The sequence below is a fragment of the Anser anser genome (genome assembly GCF_964211835.1).
Source record: "Anser anser genome assembly, chromosome: Z".
NCBI classification, from domain to species: domain Eukaryota; kingdom Metazoa; phylum Chordata; class Aves; order Anseriformes; family Anatidae; genus Anser; species Anser anser.
The window spans coordinates 84,437,136-84,458,728 of NC_139723.1; the positions used below are offsets into that span (position 1 = coordinate 84,437,136).

Sequence of the window (21,593 nt, forward strand, 5' to 3'; positions counted from 1 at the left end):
GCACAGCAAGGGACTGGCCAGGGTGCACATCCACCACCCATTCCCACAGCCAGACTCAGAGCTGCTTCCCCACACACCGAGGTCTGCAGGGTAATGCCCAGGGGAGAGGCTGCTTCAGCCTAACTACTCAGCACCTGTATTTCTGACGTGTGAATTCTCTTCCCCAGCTGCCAAGAAGTCACAAGTGAGTCGAGGACTAACTGCAACACTTATGCGCTTGTATCATCTTATTTAGACTACTAACCCACAACCTAAACACTTTACTTCTTCCACAACCTGTTACTCACTGGGGAGAACCAAGGCAGCTCTGGTTCTGTATTCATTCAACAGTGTGCCTCGTCTTGTGTTTTCTTTGTCTTGACAACTACCCAGAATTAGTCTTACTCTTCAGGAAACTGAGTATACTCCAGGGAAAGGTTTGACTGCTTTTAATTTGCTGACTTCATATTGAGAATTGGCGCTTAAACAAATAACAAATCAGCCACCAGACTTTTAAAAAAAAAAAAAAAAAAAACAACAATGTTTACAGTTAGATGCAAGTCTCTGAGCCACATACCTGAATGAAGCTGTCTAGAGCTGTATGAGGTGCCAAAGTGCATTGCAGCAGCTCCTGATCCAAAAGACATCTCCCATATGGCACCCCATATCTGCCAGCCCCATGTGGATGCTCCAAACACCTCATCTAGGCCAAAGCACCTCTATACCATGCTCTCCTACCTTATTTAAGGCTTGATACAGCATGTCCTAAATGTAATAAGAGTCTTTTCATTACTCCCTAAGGGTTTCTTTTTACAGGCTGTGGTCACCTGTCTTGTCTTATGTTGATGAAGAAAGGTCGGTGCAGACCACCTAGCACGTTACGGGGCAGAGAGAAGGCAGAAGCACTTCCAGTATGATCTCTAATTTCTTAAATCAGCGCTGGGTACTTCTGGAGACAGAGTAGACAAAAGTAAAATTCAATGGAGCAGAAAACAACGTGTGTATGCGTATTGGTAACTGAGTAAGGCTCCATGAACAACCCTCAAGCTGAGCCCATACCCGTGAGAAAGGTTGAACTGACCACCGTCGGTGCCTGTATAGAGGCACCTGTACCCCATAAACCTAATGTTAGGGACCTATTGTCGATGGCTGATGGATAAGTTCAAACTGGAAGTACAGGTTAAGCAGCAGGGAAAATGTAATCAATCACTGAAGCAGCTTCTCAGGTGTCGGAAAATCTCTGACCAAGTTGAATTTTGAGGTGGGCTTCCACTTCTGTGAAGCCAGTGTCTGGTAATGCCACCCTGCTCTTTGTGAATTCAGCCCTTACATCGAGAACTGCTTGATTTCTGGACAACGTGATACGGCTGATCAGGGTGTTAAAACCAGGTGAACCACCACTATGACACAAGGCTCAGCAGTTCCTCCTGGTGTTCAAATCTATGGCTGCATGAACATCTGGAAGGACAGCACAGGGCCCCAAGAGAGCACGAAGAGAGGATGTGCTCATGGAGACACGGGAACCAGGCATTCAGACTTAGGGTTTTCCTCTTTCAGGCTCCAGCATAACATACAATGAGCAATAATGTGTGGTAGAGCAAATAAGCAGGGACAAGTAAGAGGCATCATAATGAACGTGGTTTTTTTCCTTGAATTCCACCACAGGGTCAAAACCTCACCATGGAAAACAGTGTTGATGTCAAGACAGAAAATAACAGGGAAAGAAAACCAAGAAAGCAAAGTCCATTGAGCAAAGGTGGAAAGAGAATCTGCAGAGCTGTTGGGTACATCACAGGAGACATGAAGGAATTTGGAGCCTGGCTAAGAGGTAAAGCTACTTCGCCATAATTAATAAGGGGATTCCAAAGAAGAATTATACCAAAGGAGTAATAACTAACTTCTCAGTAATGGGATTCAAGTTGGAGTAGAACAGAAACAATCTCTGCCTTGATTTATGTCTTTTTAGTGAGGAAAGATCAGCTTTTTTGCAGAGAGCCACATACTACTTAAATCCTGAGGATGGCTGAGGTGACATTTACCTCCCAACACGCCATGTACAAACTGAATTTAGTCCCACAGAACAAAGCCTGGTATGGTTATTCCGTGCTCTGCCATTCCTCATAACGTTCCCTCCCCTATCAGCTGAGCAGTTTCTGTCAAGCCTAATGCCACTGTGAAGCTAAATTACACACAGGTAAGTGTGTTTGGTCCCCATAATAAATCAGCAACAGGATACACACACAATTTGCCATCTGAGGTACAGACATCATAAATTAGCCAGTTCATACGAAGCTGGTCCGGGGTACTTTATAACAGGGGACTCTGGCAACCACACTGTTCATCTCAGCTTTCCAGCTGCAAGACTTCAGTATAGGCCGTAATAAATCCCAGTCAGGTTTTACAGTCTTGTTGATTCATTGCTTCAGTCATGCTGCCAAGTTCTACTGCCAAAATTGTTTTTGAGTTTAAAAAAAAAAAAAAAACTATCCCAAATCAGTCGCATCTGTGCATTTTTAGTTATTTTCATTGCTTAATTTGATCTCTTCCAGACAAGCCTATCGTGATCCAGTTTATCGACTGGGTGCTGCGTGGGATATCCCAGGTGATGTTTGTCAATAATCCCCTCAGTGGGCTTATCGTAGTAGCTGGCTTCCTGGTACAGAACCCCTGGTGGACACTCACAGGCTGTGTAGGTACAGTGGTCTCAACCTTAACAGCACTTATTCTGGGCCAGGACAGGTAAGTCCATCCTTTGCCCCTTCAGAACAAAACTGCCAAGTGTTAAATAAGCATGAAAAGCATGAATTTAGCCCTAGCTAGAGCTGTTATGGCCAGACAGATCTTCCCACCAGCACCGGCTGCATCTGGTCCATAGGGACACTGAACACAACCCCTCCACTGAACATATGTCCCATCCCTGGAGGGGAACAAGGTCAGGTTGGATGAGGCCCAGGGCAACATGAACCAGTGGGTGGCATCCCTGCATATAGCAGGGGGTTGGAAATGGGTGACCTTTAAGGTCCCTTCCAAACCAAGCCATTCTGTGATAACTGCAGAAAGAATAGTTGGTTCTGAGGGGACACGGGACTCTAGTCAGTGTGAAGCTGGAGGCCGGTCAGTGCACAAGCCTTGGCAGGTCATCGTCACACAAAGTCCCATCTGCATGGGGAGGGAGGGAGGGAGGAGATGATGCACGCAAAGCACCCGCAGGGGAGAAGACCTCAAGACAATTGTTTTCTTCCCACAGAGCAGCCATAGCAGCAGGTCTGCATGGCTATAACGGGGTCCTGGTGGGACTGCTCATGGCAGTCTTCTCTGCTAAGGGAGACTACCACTGGTGGCTTCTACTGCCAGTAGCGCTGATGTCCATGATGTGGTAAGTGAGACATCTCTTCTGCTTCTTACTCCAGTCCCAGTGTTTCCTCACTGAGACGGAGCCACTGTATTTTTATGTGCTATACAGACTACAGTAAAAAAGAAACATAACTGGCATATATGTGCTTCTAAATCTGGATAATTATTTGCACTTTTAAACTTGAATGTAATCCCAAAACAAATAAAACACTCACATAATCACACAAATAAACCAAACGGATAAAAGGAAAATTGATGGTTGATCATATGTAATTCAATGCCCTTAACGTTAGCCATATTGCTGTGACGCATTAATTCATTTTTGTCTCAAGAGAAGCATTCCCTGCTATGATCAACCATAAGCATTTCATCTCTTTAAGCCACCATATAAAAGTGTCATGAAAATTTACTTCTCTGGGCACAAAAGCTGCTCAGTGATCTCAAGACATGATGGTTGATGCTAATGAAAACAAACAAGCAATAATAGTTTACTCATACGACACCATAATCTGCCAGGTATTTGGACACTTGAAATTTTTGAATGCTGATCTTTGGTCCCCTAATATCTAGTTGGATATTGCTAGACCATGTGTATCATCTGTCTGCCTGAAGTTCGTGTACTGATATATTCACTTTAATAAGCATACCTTTGATGTCAGCCTTTACTTCTGACGATCCTGATCCACAAGCTTGAACAAGGACACACAGCCTTCCTTCCAGGTCACTTAGACCTGGCACTGGTGTCCTATGTTCAGTCACTAAGTACTAAATAATAATAAGTCACTGAGACTGGCATGGGAATAACTCCATTAAATCTCTGGATCCTCCACGCTTTGGACCCCTTAGAGTCACCAAATTCACTGTGTATCATATCAAATAAGACAGCAGGAATCTGTATAGTGCTAACTGACCTGTGGAGGGCAGGGAGTTTGCTGAGCTCCTAGTGAGACCATTTTGTTCTTCTTTCAGCCCTGTTTTCACCAGCGCTTTAGGCTCAGTCTTCTGTAAGTGGGATCTGCCTGTTTTCACCTTGCCTTTCAACTTGGCCTTGACCCTCTATCTGGCTGCATCAGGACCCTACAACCTCTTCTTCCCTACAACCATCATTCAGCCTGCAACAGCAACACCAAACATCACCTGGACAGACGCTGAAATGTCAATGGTAGAATTGCATTTATAAAACATTGCATTTATAAAACAGCTATTATCCAATACATAAGGGTTTACTCCAGGAATTTATATTTTTGATTGCTTGAAAATGAGAATCTTTCTGGTATCTGGTATCTTTTGTTTACAGTTGTATCTAAATGTATATATTACCAGCTTCAAAGAGCCTCTGCAGTCTAATTTTCCATTACTGTGGGTATACTGCTCACCACTCCACAGCTAAAGCTACACTGAGGCTACCAGTTGACTCATAGGTTATTTTCAATTTTCTACACAGAAAGGATTTTTAAAAATGCATCAAAGCACAGTCTTTCTGATAAGGAATGAGCAAGCAGATATTACCATGACAAAACTGTTATAAACTTGGGTGCAGGCGTATGTTCACATAGTTTCAGTTAATATTCAGGTGGGACCTTTCCAAAGAAACACTTTATGCTTCTGCGTAGCATGGTAAGCAGCACAGACACTACAGTAAGCACTTTCCCCTAAGGCTCAGTGGACTATTTTAAAGGGTTCCCAGGTGTGATTAAGGAAGTTAATTGACACTGAATAGCAATCCACTCTGATAGCATTTCTAGAAGAACCTTTATCATGACATAAAGCTTTATGCGGACCGTAAATGAACAGTTCCATATGGATGGGACAGAACATTTTGGGGAAAAGTGTCTCAAAACCATCTCTACAGCTTCAAACAAGTTAGGCTCTTCTCACCTGTCCAAGGGGAGGGCACAGCCCTCTGGGATGGACCGCTCTGGTCCATCATTTTCTTCCCATCCAAGCCACTATTTTCACAAAACCTCCTGAAACAAGCACAACTTCTGTAACTTTCAAATTAGGTTGAAAGCAGCCAACAAAACTAGGTTTAAAACAAAACACCAAAGTGGATAAAAAATTGCCTCTTTTTTTTTTTCCTCCTCATTCACACAGCTACTACAATCCATTCCAGTCGGGGTGGGTCAGGTTTATGGCTGCGACAACCCCTGGACTGGGGGAATTTTCCTGCTTGCTTTATTTATCTCATCTCCACTCATCTGTCTGCACGCGGCAATTGGATCAGCAGTGGGGATGCTGGCAGGTAAGGATTTGATTTGTGTCACAGCTTTCTACAGAAGCACAGAGAATAGAGGAGGAAGTGGAGTGACTGGAACATTTACAGTCACAAATCTGTTTTCCATTGGAGAATGGCTGCTTGAAAAAAAATACCCACTTCTGTTTTAAGAATTCTTTTGATTGACTTCCGCATTCTCTTACCTCATTTTATGACAGTGGAAACCTTCAGAGGAAAGTAATGCATTTTTGGCTGAAATGAATTTCTATCCTGAAATACTTCATTTCTGGATATATTCGGATGCTTTTAGGAGCAGCTTAATAAAAGTCATTGCCACGAGTCTGGATGTGCAGGCCTCAGGGACACATTCAGAGTTCAAACGTACACTTGCTCACTCATATGTCTTCTGGTGAAACCATAAGGCCAAATTCAGCCCAGCAGCACCAGGGAAAGTCCACAGTGATTGCATTAGACTGAACAGGTTTAGCCCTAGACCATGGCAACGTGACCACAAACAGGGACTCAGCATACACATGCAGGCTTGAACCCTCAAAAACTTGGGTTTGTGCCGTTTCTCAGCTGCTTTTATCTCTTTGGCCAAGGAATGACACATCTTTGACTTATTTTACAGCACTGAGCTTAGCAACACCTTTTAGCAAAATCTACTCCGGCTTGTGGAGCTACAACAGCTCCCTCTCCTGTATCGCCATCGGAGGCATGTTCTATGCGTTCACCTGGCAGACACATTTGCTGGCAATTGCCTGTGGTACGTACCCTATGGATTTTCACTGCTGCCATACTTCCCTTTGAAACGAGATAAGATGTGTTGCTGCTAGAGGTGGGCTGAAGCCAGATGGCCACCTCTAGGCAGGCAGATGGACTCGGGTGAGACTGACGAAGGACTGAGGCAGAAGTTGGAGCTATTGCTCTAACGCACCCTGACAAAATAAAAGCGGTGCGTTGACTTCCAGCCAAGAGCTGTGCTCAAAACAAAAGAAGCAATCGGTGGTTTAACTAACATATTCAAAATTAGGTACTTAGCTTTGAGATTAATTGTGTTCATTGAGAAAACTGGAGCTCAGGATGAATCTGAACCTGAAATTAGACAACGCAGCTTCCCCAGTCTATGGAAATGGATACCAGAGGCTAAGCCACGCAGAATGATTGAAGAATTATTTATAAGGCAATTCCATATGAAATTTCAATATCACAGGGAGCTGGGAGTGAAACTATTGCTCATTCGGTGTGCGTATAAAAAAGATTTAGCTTTGTATCTCATTGACCCACCTTCTAGCCTTAGAGGCAGGAGAGATGGAAGGCTTATTTTCCTATTTAACTCCATCCATCAACCTACTTACTTTCCATGCATGTTTCAAAAGCCTCTGTTTCTATAGTCACACTTTTTATCACTCAGTCTTTTTTTGTTTTGCCCTTTCCATGGGTTTCAGGTGTTGCAGGGGACACTGGGCAAAGGACAGATCTTTAAGAAGGCCTGCCCAGACATTGCTATAAGCAGTGGCTGAGCTACCCAAGGCAGTGTGAGAGATGTTTCTCCTTGCTGGTCTCCTCCATGCTGAGATCAACTGAACTCACCAGGAATTATCTTTCTTTTTCACAGCGCTCTTCAGTGCCTATCTGGGAGCAACAATGACAAACATGTTGTCTGTGGTAAGCAGGTTATTAGATAAAGGCTTGTTCACAAAGACAAATTAGAACACACTCTCTATTTTCCTGACTTGTGAGGCAAAACATCGAGGCTCAGATCACAACTCAGCCAAAGGCAGGGCAGATCTAGGTGAGGGAACATGATCTGCCCAGGGGCTGGTGTGGTTCCCACTGAAACATGGCACTTGCAGTCATTACTTACTACTCCTCATCCTAGGAGCCTGCACGAACTTCCATAGATCTGCCCTCAACAGCTCTGAAATAATGATGTGGCTATACTTTCTGCCTGAAGTGACTGAGAAAAGGTCCTTCCACATGGGTAACACCACAAATTTGGTTTAATTCCTTTGCCCAAGTGCCAAAAGGCAGGCAATGCAACAGCCCAGGGTAAAGATGAATGTTTCTGTATCCACTCCCATCTCAGCTCCATCCAAAATCTCTGCAGATGCACAAACAGAAGGCATCCTTCTTGCCAGAGCCAGTAGGTTAATGCACAATGTCAAGATCTCAAATTCTGCTTCTCCAGGGAGATCCTTTTTGCAAAACCAAGTCAAGACTTCCTTGAGAAAGCTTATTCCAAGCTGCCTGGCTCTGAGTATTTTTTTTCAGGACTGCTGGTGGTCCAAACAAAAGACAAATATATAGTAAATATGGGTTTTGTTTTTAATCTGCAGTTTGGGTTGCCATCAGGAACCTGGTCCTTCTGCTTATCTGCACTGACCTTCCTGTTAATAACCACAAACCTCTCTGCCATCTACAAGCTACCACTCTCCAAAGTCACCTATCCAGAAGCCAACCGAGCATATTACCTGAGGGTGAAGAAACATCAGATGTCTTGCTGTGATGTATAAAGACCCAAGAAGCGAGATACTTTGCAGATTGTAAGGCAAGAGCACAAGGTATTCCCCCTATAAAGTCAAAAGACCAGAAAAACCCACCACCTTTGAATGAAGAGACTTTTTCCAACACAATCTTTTGTTCTGTCCTGATTAGATAGAGCTGTGCTGAGTTGGAGGGACCTTTCCCAAGGCTAATCTGTAATGATTTAAAAGCACATATTCCTGAAAAGATGCTTGAATTTTAGACAGTGGGGAAACAACTTAAAAGTCAAAAAGAAAAATCTGTTTGTGACATACAAGTTACAGCAATCAAACATAAAGCAATAAAGAGTAGAGCATCTCTCGGCATCTGATGGGACTCCTAATCAATGGCTAAACCCAGCTTACCACAGCAATAGGATACATCTTAGGGAGCTTCGTAGTAGCAGAGAACTGGAATAAAGAGCACAGTTTGCTAAGTAGAAAATAGGTGATGAAGAAATCTGCCTGGAGGATCTCGAGCATGGTGGCGAAAGATGTGAATTAACAATCATCACACGCAGAATGGACAGAGATGAATTGCAGGCAGTGTTGCTAACACTTGCAAGACTTGTGGTAAAATCAGAATAATGGTGGAGAAGGGGTAGCTATAAGCCCCAGCTTTTGGGTGTTGAAGTTTGCACTGGGTTCTAACACTTCATGAAAAAATTGTTTCAGACCCACACCATTGCAGAGAAAAGTCTGTAAGCTCAAGGCCAAGAAAGGTGATACCAGTAAAAATAATCTTTTTCTATTAAAAAAAAAAAAAAGAGTGTCATGATTTTGTGCTTATCTCATGATTTTCCGAATTACCCAAACTCGATCACAGGCTCGCAAGGGAGAGGACAGCAGCAAACCACTGCAGTTCCTTCCCTATGCAACGGAAGGGCTCTGTTCAGCCCATGCATAAGCAGAAATAATGAGTGTATCCTGACCTCTCCCTACACCATCCCACCCGGTCCATGAAGACCAAGCAGCAAACCAGCATCCTGTCCCAGCCTGGGGCTGCTCTGCTGCTTCCCTCTGCCCTGCCACAGGCAGGGGACAGGCTGGGGGCTGGTGGATGCAGCAGAGCCTGCAGCAGATCAGCCCCGCGCCACCTCCACCCAGACTGCGGGGTCTGCAGGTTGGGAAGGAGGGTGAGGATTTGCACCCAACAGTGCCGGTGGCCTCACGGGGTGTTCACTTGGCCACCTCACTCATTGAGAGACTGGTTTTGGCCATAAGACTTTGTCATCATCATCCCTTACCAGGGATACCAGGTAGAGAATATGGGCCTGACAGCTTCACGACAAACACTCTCCTCCACACTCCTTCAGTTTGTATTAGCCTGTGTACTTTGATGTTGTTCCTGGTCCTCTCGTGGCAGAGGAAAAAAGAAGTAGCTTGCAAATCATGCCACTCCTGATTTTTGAGGTTGGGAAAAAAAAAATGTATTTTTATGAACGTGACAAAGATTTGAGTGCAAAACATTAGGGATGAATTGTTAGCAGCATCTTCTGATGAAACACTGCATTTTCAGCTGTTTGACAGTACTGCTGTATGACTGATGCTCCAGAGATCGCTTCCAAAACGTGCCATTTACTGTGCTTTATTTGATAAATATCTACATAATGTTGCATGGAGCTTTTTGTTTGTTTGTTTTTGGAAACAAACCAGTATCTCTTTGAGGTGGGTATATATTTTCCTCTCTTTTTCATTACTAAGCTCCTCCAAAGGGAGGTTCTCTCTTAAATTACATAAATAGCCGAGAAAAAATTGGGAAGTAAAATTACGAAATCCAAGTGGGAGCGTAGATATTTAGGAAACCTCCAACTTCTGCTCGTTATACTGCTTTATACTTCGTTACGCTCCCGTATAGTCGAAGGCAGGGCGTTGTGCTGCAGGCAGGGCTGGAAAGCTCCCCGAGCCCAGACCACCAGGACTCAGCCCGAGGGAGGCCACTCACGCTCTAGCCTGGGGTCAGAGGAGGGCCTGTTCTGGCCAGGGGATGCACCTCACCACTTGTCAAACTCTTCAGAAAAAGGATATCTTGTAGTGTCCCAGGCCATGTGTGCCCCAGGGGGGCAGGCCACTAGCACAGGGGGCTAAAGGCAAGGGCTGGCTTTCACCCTCCTGCCGAAATCTGCACTCGGGTAAGAGGACACACTTTACGACCAGTGTAAATCGGCAGATTTTCTCCGTCTGGTGCTATTTCAGCTTGCTGTTGCTCAGCAACAGAGCTGTTTTAGCAGCACTGTACAGGAACCACAAGCACAGAACAGAAAACAGCAGAAGATGAAGGCCACGTCTCAGCCTTTGCACATCACTCAGTTTTTCGTTCTGCTCTACCCCGAGAGTTCAGCCTCCCCATCTCCCCATCACCCCATGCAAAGTTACGTGGTAATTCACCATGTGTAGCATTCAGAATTTGCATATCGTGCTTTTGCCATTATCATCTATAGCAGACTTTGCCAAAAAAAAAAAAAAAAGCTGATTTACCTTATTATTGAAATGTTCTGTTTGGTGGTTTGTTTGTTTGTTTTTTCTTTAAATAAATGCTACTCGATGTTCACAATTTTTTCAAGCAGCCTTTTTGCATTCTTGTTTTCGACACACACATGTGGGAGGTATCAAAATCACAGGAATTATTTATGCAGGGCAGAGATAAGGGGAGGGCAGCGTGAACAAAGACGACCTTAGATAAGCAGTCACAGGATGCTGGGCATGGAGCAGCGGCTGTTTGCCAGCAGAGCTCCCAGGTACAAACCAGCACCAGGGCGAGTGCCCAAGAGGCCAATATTTAGCCCTGCAGGGAAGATGCTAAACCCCTGGTGATGCTGAGAGAAGGAATAAATGGTCAGCCCAGGAGACCTGGAGAACAGAGCCAGGAGGGTGTCGCAGAGGCAGGACCAGCACCAGGAGGTTGGAGTGCCTCCTGCAGCACACCAGCCTTTAGGTGCCCAGATCTGGGGTCAGGCAGCCATAAAACCTCTTATCAGAGCCTTCGGGATTTTTGTTTTTACATGAAACATAAACAATATAAAGAACGCTCCTATTGGTAATTATCTAATCTTCTGCACCTTGGCATTTAGCACAAAGGATAGAATTGACACAGAGCTCGGCCACAACTATGACTATTTCACCTGCTGATAAAGATGCCAGCCCCAAGGGAGCAGGGGTGTGCATTCAGATGAAACCCTTGGCTATTCACCCCTCTCTCTGAGACAAAGTACTGCAAAGCCTACTACAAATTGTTAGACACAACGACATCTCTCTGGTGGTTTCTGCCTTGCTACAGAAACATGCCTTCAGCTGGTGAGGACCTTTTCATGTTACCAGTAGTTCACCTTCCAGGAGATTTTGAATGAGAGGAGGATAACTCGCAAAGAGAAAAGACTCCGGTGGTTTAAGACCTTCACTCTGCTTTTTCTCAGAGGCACAGACAGGCCAAGGCAATTAGTTTCCCAGCTCTGTAACCTGCTGGTTCTGGGCATCACCCAGGGCGCTGCTAAAGCAGGATGCCAGTGGGAACCAGCCCGATCTTTTCGAGCACCAGGGGAGGCTGAAAGGGCAAACATGTGACAGGCACTCGCGTTGCTTCATTTTCTACAGCCTCAGATGCCGGGGCAATGAGATTCAGCCTGAGACCGGATGAAATCTTGCACACAGAACCAGTATTTCCAAGTGCCCGGGGGGGGGTGCAGCCTGCAGGCACAGAGCACATCCACCTGCCCGCAGAAGGCTTGCTCACCACGCGTTCAAATGCTCCTAAGTGAGCAACAAGGTCAGCCCCGCGAGCAAACAATACACCCGTCTAGGAAAACACGGCACACTTGCACTGTCAGAGCAATTCTTTCCACTTTCAAGGCCTGGTGAGGTGAATAAGATTTTTTTTTTATTTTTGTAAGTAAAATAAAACCACATGTGCATGCGATTGTAGATTTGGGGCTTTAAATGCAAACACATTCTAAGAGAACCTGTAATTCCCTTTCTTTTGCCTATCACAAGAAGACAGACTAGAAATGGATGGGAACCCTGGGCTTGGAAAAACATCAAAGTACAACATCCCCCCCCCCCCCCTTTAGATTAAACATTCTTGGATCGTTTATCAGTCTAATCGGATAAGGCTGAGATCAGTGGGAGGCCAGGGATCAGATCTGTTAGTTAGCATAATTAAACACATGATACTAGGAAAAGCGTGCCCCCGAAACAACGCACTAGGAAGCAAAAGAAGGAATTTCTTTAAGTGGAATTTTCCAGCAGCCTTTACAAACGGTCCCAGTGCCCTGGCCGTAAAGGAGCTATAAACCACGCTGTAGCATATAGTTCTGGTGGGAGAGGACAGATACCCTATTAAGAAAAATCAGCCACTGCAGCTTTCAGTGCAGCACAAAGTGTCTGTGACTGGCGAAGTTTGTATTCCTTGCACTACAGGGCACTGGCCAGGCTGTTGTACCACATGGACATATCGAAGCGTGAGGCAGCCCAGCAGCATAGCTTTCAATGTTACCGGAACTATTTTAACTACCCTAACAAGAGATTGCTTCTCATTTTAAAGCAAATTAACTGAAAGGAAAATAGGGATTCCTTCTCTTTATCTTTGAGCTTTCTTTCCTGTTGAAGTGTCCATTCCCATAATCTCACACTTCCCATATTAGCTGCTTACGAGACGCAGAAAGAGCAGGATATTTACAGATGCAAAAAAACCTGAGTACAGTTTCTAAGAAGAGGAAAATTACAGACCGGTGGGAACAAAACCAGCCTCCTCGGTCCCCTCCTGCACTGTCACTGCGAGCTGTCCTGGAATTCACTCCCATGCACAGGGTGGGACTTGCTGCCCTACAAGTAACCTTCTGCAGACACAACATGGAGTTGTTTGTGCTCAGACATTAAAACACAAACGGGACTTTCAGCAGTCAAGGGGCATCTTCGCTGCTGGTCTCTGAAAATGCTGTCATCTCATCTGCCAGCCCTGCTGAACTGGTCGCTCATCTCAGCAGCTGAACGTGTTTTGTGCGGGTAAAACTGGTCAGTGAGATGTTGTTGGCAGTGATAGATATAAGTAGTCTGTGTAAGATCTGGCTCTCCTGACCTGATTTCTTCTCTCATTAGCAGGGCAAGAAAAAAAAAAAATCCCTGCATCTGGAATTACTACATAATTTTCATTATGCATTCCCAGTTACACACCGTCTTCCCTTTGCTTTCTGTCCTTTCTATGAGCTCCATCTCCTCTTAACTTCTGCTGCTTTCACACGTTTTACACTCGATTCCATTTTCTGCCCTTGTTCTTTCTTATCTTATAAGATGCTGCCTTAACCTTAGACTTCCAAATACAGACAACCCTTTTCCTTCCCTGTTTTACCTCCTCTGGCTCTTCTGCCTCTAAATCCCCTGTCTTTACATTCTGGCCATCTCTTGGGACATCTCCCTTACCTTGGTAAGCCTTTAACCTCTTTTACCCAGGGCCCTGCTCCTGCAGCCCTCTGCCCACTCCAGCACCAGCACTGAGGTGAGCTGGTACTGCTCACGGACCAGGACTCCACTGTGCAAACAATTCCACAAGCACATAGGAAAAGAAAAAAAGAGGAAAAAGGGGAAACTCTTCCTGCAAGAGCGCCCAGACTGGTCATAATGCACATCTCGTACCACACAGTGCCTGATGTCTCATGTGAAAGGGAACCACAACAGACAAGATCTCATTCTAGCTAGTATACAATGATTGCTACGTGTGTTCTTGAGCTTTTTGAACTATTTTATGACTTTGCCTTTGGTTTACAATTTTAATTGCAGCAATACTGGATGTCAGCTTTGCAAAAGTTGACAATTCCAGTCTGCAGACACTTCTCTTTTCAAACTTCAGTTAAAAGACAGAAGCAGCAGATTAAAAATGGACAGATATATAGCTGCACATAAATCATATGCACGCACACATTACACACAGGTGCATTTGTAGTTCTTTAGACTCTGCACTAATTCTGTGTCTATTTCAGTTATGTGCAATGCTTTCCTCTACTCATGTGACAAGGAACAACTACAGTGAGTGGCAGCACCAGACAGCAAATGCAGAGCCACCTCCTGCTGCCAGAAAATATTCTGCCTCTACTCTCAGCCAGAGGAAGATCCATCCCTTCCGTATGTCTCTGCAGTCCCTGCATACAAAGCCACAGTTTCCACCTAAATAGGAGGACCCAGAATGCTAAACCCCTGAACTGACCTTTCTGATTCACTTCAGTGTAACCCAACAGATCACTTACTGTCAGCTTACCTGCACAGGTCAGATGAGGGTGACTCAAACCCAACCTAATCACAGAATGTCTTCAGAATGCAAACTCTACATCCCTGGAGAGAGAAATCCAGCTTAACAGGGAGCGTCGAGCAGTGGTGGCTTAGCAACAAGGTGCACCTCTGCACATAACTTTTCTGCCAGGCGCTGCTAGCAGCTAGCAAGCTTCCTACATGCAATAAACCCAAGTTTTACCCAAGAGACAAGAAATGCAGCAACAATCTTGAAAGAATACAAGTGCAAAAATTCCCCTAAGGAGATCTTAGGCTGCCATCCCTCACCCCAAGCAGTGTCCGTCTGGATGAGCAGAACCCTTGCCAGAGTTCACTCAACGCTCGCCGCCCTCTGCGGCTCGGTGGAAAGTACATACCATTCATTTCTCTCCTGAAACACCCAAATTTACAGCACTTCATCTCTACAGGGTAGAGAATAGTGGAAGATGTGCGACCTGGTCCACAGCACCAAAGACTTGCTCCTTCCACGTGCAAAAATATAACTCCCAGAAAGCTAGGAGAGCACCTAAACTATTACAGAGGCATTTGGTGAAGGCAACACGCAGACAGATTACATATCACTTGATCGCTCTTCATTCACGTGATATGGAAGACACAGTTTGATTACATTACTTTGACCCGAAAGGACAAAAATGTATTCAGGAAAGAGGATCCACACAGCAAGCAGAGGTATGTAAGGGAATCTGATATTACATTTAGCCAGACATGACTGATACAGCTTTGGGATGGATTTGCCATGTTTTTTGTTTTTTGTTTTTTTTTCAATTTAGCCAAAGCTGAAAGCTGATGCTGATAAAACACAGAGAAGAAGGTTGTTTTAAAAGGTCATACGCCCGCTAACATACCAAACGATAGATGTTGTGAACAAAGTCGTGCCGGGGATTAAGAGCAGAACAGCAAGAACAGAGCAGAAAAGCAGAACTGTTTTTATCCCTGAGGTATCTGCACACGTGCTGAAGTGGAGGGGGGCAGCAGGCATGGAAATAAGTTACACTGATGTGCTTGAGAAATATGAGTTGGACTCATATTTCGTCTCGACTCGTCCAGACTTTCTCCACTGAATATGGTAAGCTTCTTTTTAAGTATAAAAATTGTTTTGATTTATATTTTGTCTGCATGGAAATTCCAGAAGAAAAAGCCTTTTCCCCTGACTGACACCTCCTGGAAGCTGAAGCGGTCTCCGACCTCCAAACCTCTGTCAAGCGCAAGCAAGGCTCAGGAGCAGCAGGTGCTAAGGAGGGAATTACACAAGGGGGCTGCAATCCTCACAGCTCCAGCCTAAACTCTGCTGGGATCTCATGCAAAGATCCTTCACAGCAAGTCAAACCACCCAGCAGCTTCTGTCCAGTGTAGCTGGAAGCAGCAGCTCTAACGCTTTCCTGCCTCCCGGGGTGGTAATTTTGCGAACAAGCAGGGATTCCCAAGACTCACACAGGCTAACCACGCAAAACCAGTGCCGTCCTTCCAGCTGGAAGCACACGGCGAGCCAGGGGACTTGAAGCCTACACTACGGGCAGAGGAATGTGACAAGAAATGCGCAGAGGCACATTGTTGTTACAACAAGCCTCCCGGAGGGGGGCCGCTAACTGCTATGTTGTGCATTTACGTAATTGAGCCACGGAGGTAAGAGCGGGCCCATTTGCTGCGCAACCGATAATCACACTGGCAAGTCCCACGAGCTCATTTGTTCCATTGTCCTTTCACAGAATGACGGCTATTTGTAAGACTCAGGGAAGCCTGTGCTTTTACCTGCAGCTGCACCGAATGAAACGCACCCAACCACCTCCGACTTCAGGCATGTGGCATCGCTCGTGGGCTCCTCAAACGCTCTGAGCCTAATTTCTGGTGATCACGGGAGACGCAGCTACACACCGATGCTGGGGAGGGCAGCTGCTTTCACACAAATCACAAACCATCCAGGATGTAAATTCTTCTGGGAAGCCATCCAAAAGCATTCAAAGGATAACTGCGAATGACTTACACACTCAAACAGAAAGGGGGCCAGAGGCCTGATTATTCAAAATAATCAAGCCCAAGAGGCAGGTGAGTGATTGCACCTCGGAGAAGGCATGTGACTGTTCTTTCCCCTCTTACTAAATCACAGCCTGATCTTCCCACAGTGTGATTACCAGTTACAGGGTAAGTAATGCCTTCTGGTGGCTCTGTTCACCAACGTGGGCTAGATCAAAGCCCCCCTCTATGAGGGTCACCTCCAGCCTACCCCTTCAGAGCCTGGCTGTGGACAGCGTTAGTCACCTAGCTTCCTAACAGCAAGAGAACCCCCCCCTTCCCATCTCACTGAAGAAAACTACAATATAGGATATCCAGGGCTATGCATTTTTTCACTCCTTAGGTACTTAAAGACACGCTACAAAGATGTACAGTGATCTTCAAACACGCACAGACGAGCTCATACCATCGCAATGGATTGTGGAAACCCCAGAAAGTTTATCTCCAGCCTTTGGGGCTGCAGAGCCTCTCTGCTTGACTTAGGGAGGGTCTGTGGGGATGTCACATGCGTAACAGGGATCTGTGTGAAACCTGCCTGCCCCACATGCCAAGAAGCGCTGTAACTCCTCGTTCTACTCATCACGTCCAATCCCAACCAGCATATTCTCCTCCCCACCTGCTTTATCCAATTTCCAGCTTGGAAACACCAGTATTTCATTTACTTTGGAGCACGACCAAATTTCATCTTTCATGTCCCAGCTCTGTCCTACTGTGCTTTAAGGCAATCTCTTTCCAAGAGGGACCATGCCCTAGACTCACACACCACGAAGGGGGCTGTTCTCTGACACCACAGCACTTTCTTCACCCAGCCCCAAGTTGCATTCCCTTTTCAAATCACTTTCCAACTGCATTTCCTCAGCATCCCACTTTTCACCCCCTCTGCATTGAGCAGCTTCCCTCCTCTGGTGCAGCCTCGGTTTCCAACCTTTCCTTGGCAGGAACACAAAGCTGTCAGCAAGGTCCCACGGGGGACACAGCCACTCGTACAGATGCTGTGAGCAGGGCGTATGAAGTGATGCAAATTGATCTATTGTTTTCTTCGCCCCCACGTGTGGTGAGAACTGATAAGAACAATGCACTGCCCAAAACACTTCTCCTCCACGTTACCAGCCTCCAGTCGTAATCCCAAGAGTCCATGTCACAATCCATCACCCTAAATGAGCGTGAGCTCCCCTGGGCAGCAGCCTTATCACACTTGGTATCTAAAGGGCCATGCAAGGTTATGGCAATAGAGCAATTAAGTAAAGGTTACATTGTACTAAAAGCGTTAGCCCTGGCTGTTTGGGAACACTTCCCTGTTATCAGAGATCAGAGGAAGCAAAAATAACTGCTTTTATGCGCCACTGCTCACACGCCTCTTCCTGGCACCTCACGGCTGGGACCTTCCAAGCTGGCAGATCCCAGCCCCACCACCACGGGAAGGGAAACCACCAGCCGTGGACGCCTCCCAGCACAGGCACGAGTAAGTGGCACGATCTGAAGACAGGACACACGCTGGAGAAGTGCTGAAAGCAGTTTGCCATTTATTGCCCCTACACGTTCATTTGCTACCAGATGTTTCCTGAGGTGAGGTTAAAGAATAAACATGCAGGCAGTAATGTTCTAACACTATGTCCTTTTTAGCCCTGCTGTCTGCATCAATTAAGATATCAGAACCTCTCAGCAAGCTGAACTTTAGAAGAACAACCCCAAATAAAACAGCAAAACAACCCCATCATCAGCTTGCCTTCTGGGAAACCCTTGCCAGAGACAGCAAAAATGATTGCTGCTGCTTCTTCCGATGCAGGTCACTCCATCAGGGCAAGCAAGGATGCTCCCTTCGTTTCACCTAACTCCTGTCCCAGCCAGAAAGGAACTGATCCTGCCATGGGAGGATCTGCTGAGAAGTGAAGGCCACCTCTTTCAGCAGTACCTACAGTCACGCACTGCGACCTGTTTGTCGTGGTCCCCTTAAAGGCAGAAGGGTCCGCGATGCCCTTGAAATACATGTTCCTTTGCCTATGACTCACATCTGCAATGTAGAAAATCCCAGGACAATCAGGTCAAGGCTGTCAAAGAACATAGTTTCCGGATGCAGTTCATCACAGCGATCGCCCAGCCTTGCCTCGTTTGTTACCTCAGCAGCTTGGCTCCACGTCCGCAGCTCACCCCTCCTGTGAGGTTTTCCCAGCGTGGCTGGGGGCACCGTGCCTCCCCTCCCTCCTTCCCTTACTCCACACATGGTAACCCGATGTCCAGCTCAAACGCTGGTATTTGGAATTCATTTGAGGAGAGAATGGATGAAAACAACGCGTGGTGTATTAGAAGTTACATACAAGGTCAGGTTAGGTAATACAGTGGTCATCTTTGTCCTTTCGACAAAATCTTGAAAGCGATGCCTTTCACACACTTGCGTTTGGCTGTTTTTAGGAGCAGACATGACAGCTAGATGCCCACAGAGCATGGAGAACCTCTGGCTGGCACTAGCAAGTGAGCAAGCTGAGGAGCACTCAGAGCAGCTCTGCCAATATAAAGCTGCAGGTAACGCCAGGAGGAGAAATTCAGCTGAAGTCTGACAGCGAGCAAGGGGAAATGACCAAACAGTCCAGGTCTTGATTGCATTTCAGGTATGTGACAACTTCAGGAGCTAAGGTTAAAAGAAGTTACATTCTGCATTTGGATAAAAGAAACATTACAGACTGCCAGAGACTAAGAACCAAATAGGACAACAAAATCTTAAGTTTTTGTATTTTTTGTTTGTTTTTGGTTTGTGTGTGTGTGTGTTTGAGAAGATGCCATACTGAGCTTCAGTCTAAACAGGCTGGGTATGGGATTTGAGGCAAGGCAGAGTGCGGACCAAGTGAAAAAAGGTAGAGAGCTACATCCTTAACAGGCGAGTTTCTACTCAGCGCCACAGATCTAAGCTGAAATGCTTTCGAATCTGCTTTGAGTCTACAGGATGCGACACCGCAGAGGTGGTGTTGCCCAGAGCTCAGCCCATCCATCAGTCCGCCTGCTTCACTGGCCAGGAGTGACGTGCTAAGGGAAAGTTCAGGACCTGCTGCTGACACCACGCGGAACGATGGAGGTATTGGCCCACACTGCGAGGGAATACGTCCCATCTTGGGGAACAGCCTTGAAGAAGCTTAAGTCTTTTAAATCACCATCTGCGCTCATCCAACAAGGACAGACAGAGCACATAAACCTCCACAGCCCCATTTCGGGGTACAGTAGGAACTGGGGGCTGGCAGTTCAAGTGTCTTTAATCAGGCACGTCACTCAGATTAGGTTAAAAGGCAGATCTAGTGTCTCCCTTTTGCCGGCTGGCTCACCTCCTTACTCAGATTAATTCTCACGTCACACAGAACAGACCTTTGGTACTGACCAGCACAGGGAAATGAACCCTGGGCAGTGCCTGCCCAGCTTGGCCAAAACCCCGCGTGTGCCACTGAGACTCCAGACAAGACCTTTATCAAGGAGGTACCTGCACGAGCGCTCTGTCCTAGGAAAGACACTCATCGTTTGGCATTATTAGTTGCATGAGAGCATGTCTGGGGCAGGGGGAAGGACAGTCAGTGGTTAGTAAGCTCGCTCAGGTCTGAGGAGCACTGGGTTCAAGCTTAAAATTTTCCATCACCGTCTTTAAGCAGGTTCACACCTAAGAGGTTTGTGAGTCAAAGGTCTCTAAGGTTGTCACTCTGAAAGGTCACCTCAGGCATTTTGGGGCAATTAAATCAGGTGTACCCACACTATTAGTTAAGCTTAGGACCAAGCCCAGTGCTGAGGTGAAACAGTCCCACTTTAAAATCTGTAAGTCTATAACAAAAGGTTGGATTACCCTGAACTCTGGTGCTGCCTGAAGAAGATGTGCATGTGTTGTCATGGCCTCAGGCTCGTTCTCTCATATGGCTTTGACTTACCTTGGTACGGGCAAAGTTGAGCAAACCATGTCCCTGTGCCATGTGCCTGTACGCACACAGCCCAAGCCCTATTCTTCCCGCTTGTGGCACAGAGGCTTTGAACAGCCAGCAGGGAGACAGAACCACAGGGCTCTGGGAAATCAGACCTGTTCTCCATCTCAGTACACAAAGAGGACTGTAGGAGTCAGACATCTTACCAGAGATGCTTCCTATTTCTTCCTCTATCCATGACATCCTTCCCATAAGCAGATGGGAGCTATGTTTTTGCTACAGCAATTGTGTGCTAGGTGAGAAGTACCCGAATACACACGTAACTTTCTGTAGCTGACATTCAAAGGAGGTGACAGGGGGAGGTTCACCAGCACCCCCGCTGCTGCTCATCAATTCACTGCTGCAACTTCGGTGATGGAACAGCCCAAGATGCTGAGGTGACACTATGGCAAGCAGGAGAGTTTCCCAGGTCAGGAGCATTTGTAAAGGGCTAAGCCAACACCGTAGGCAAGCAACTGAACCTGCAGGACATCCAAATTGGATCAGCAGGAGCTTGACGCAGCAGTGACCGTGTTCAGCAGCGGTGCTCTGTGCCAAGAAGCAGGATCAGTGTCACCTGCAGGAAGGGTGCCTGGCTTGACACCCTCCACCCCATCTCTCCCTTTGCACTCCAGCTGCTTTGCTGTTGTTTTTTTTTTCCTTCAGCTCAGCAAGGATCAAGCAGATGCACAGGAGAGATCCACAGCCCATGGCACCTCCAAGAAAGTCAGTGTGGCTCAGCTTTCTCCCTGCTCAGCTGGCAGAAACTACAAGGGAAAATTCCTCTGGGCCTCCAGCTTCACCTCCCAGCTACTTTGTATGTCCAGTCCCCTCGGGGAAGGGTGCCAGATTTGACAAAGCATAATGCTTTTGCGTCGAACATGTACAGACTGGCACGCTTGAATGAAGAGGGGAAGGACTTGCAGATGCCGCTGTAGTAATTGAAGTAGAAAATCTTGGAGCTGGAATTAAGACTCGGGGGGTGGGGGGGAACAAACGGCTCCAGTCTGGTCCTTGTAGCAGCAGGTACGTTATCAGCAAAGGCACAGGTGCACCTGCACAGAGGAAGAGGAAGGAACATGGGGTCAGGAGCATGAGCTCTGCCGTGCCCATCTCCAGCTGCCTGAGCAAGCTGGGCACACGTCGCAACCCCAAGACCAGACGGGTGCTCCCATCACAGCAGCTGAATGCAGAGCTTGGTGCAGCAGCACGCAGGGTGGCCGGAGCAGCTTCTTACAAAGCTAAAGGGCCCCATCTTCCAAAGCTGGCCTTCAAAAAAAACAGGATTATTTGAAAGGCCAGATG

At 46.4% G+C, this 21,593-nt stretch overlaps 1 protein-coding gene across 1 annotated transcript in view; it reads left to right on the forward strand.

Moving 5' to 3' along the window:
• The window catches only part of LOC310889562 (urea transporter 2-like), a 321,801-nt gene extending 311,284 nt beyond the window's left edge, over positions 1-10,517 (forward strand). Inside the window, exons 14-21 of the mRNA XM_083817147.1 lie at positions 1,645-1,807; positions 2,529-2,718; positions 3,227-3,355; positions 4,303-4,495; positions 5,428-5,575; positions 6,180-6,314; positions 7,167-7,216; positions 7,888-10,517. Coding sequence (XP_083673273.1) covers positions 1,645-1,807; positions 2,529-2,718; positions 3,227-3,355; positions 4,303-4,495; positions 5,428-5,575; positions 6,180-6,314; positions 7,167-7,216; positions 7,888-8,064 — 1,185 coding nt within the window. The 3' untranslated portion in view covers positions 8,065-10,517. The remainder of the gene's footprint in view (positions 1-1,644; positions 1,808-2,528; positions 2,719-3,226; positions 3,356-4,302; positions 4,496-5,427; positions 5,576-6,179; positions 6,315-7,166; positions 7,217-7,887) is intronic.
• The last annotated feature ends 11,076 nt before the right edge of the window (positions 10,518-21,593 follow it).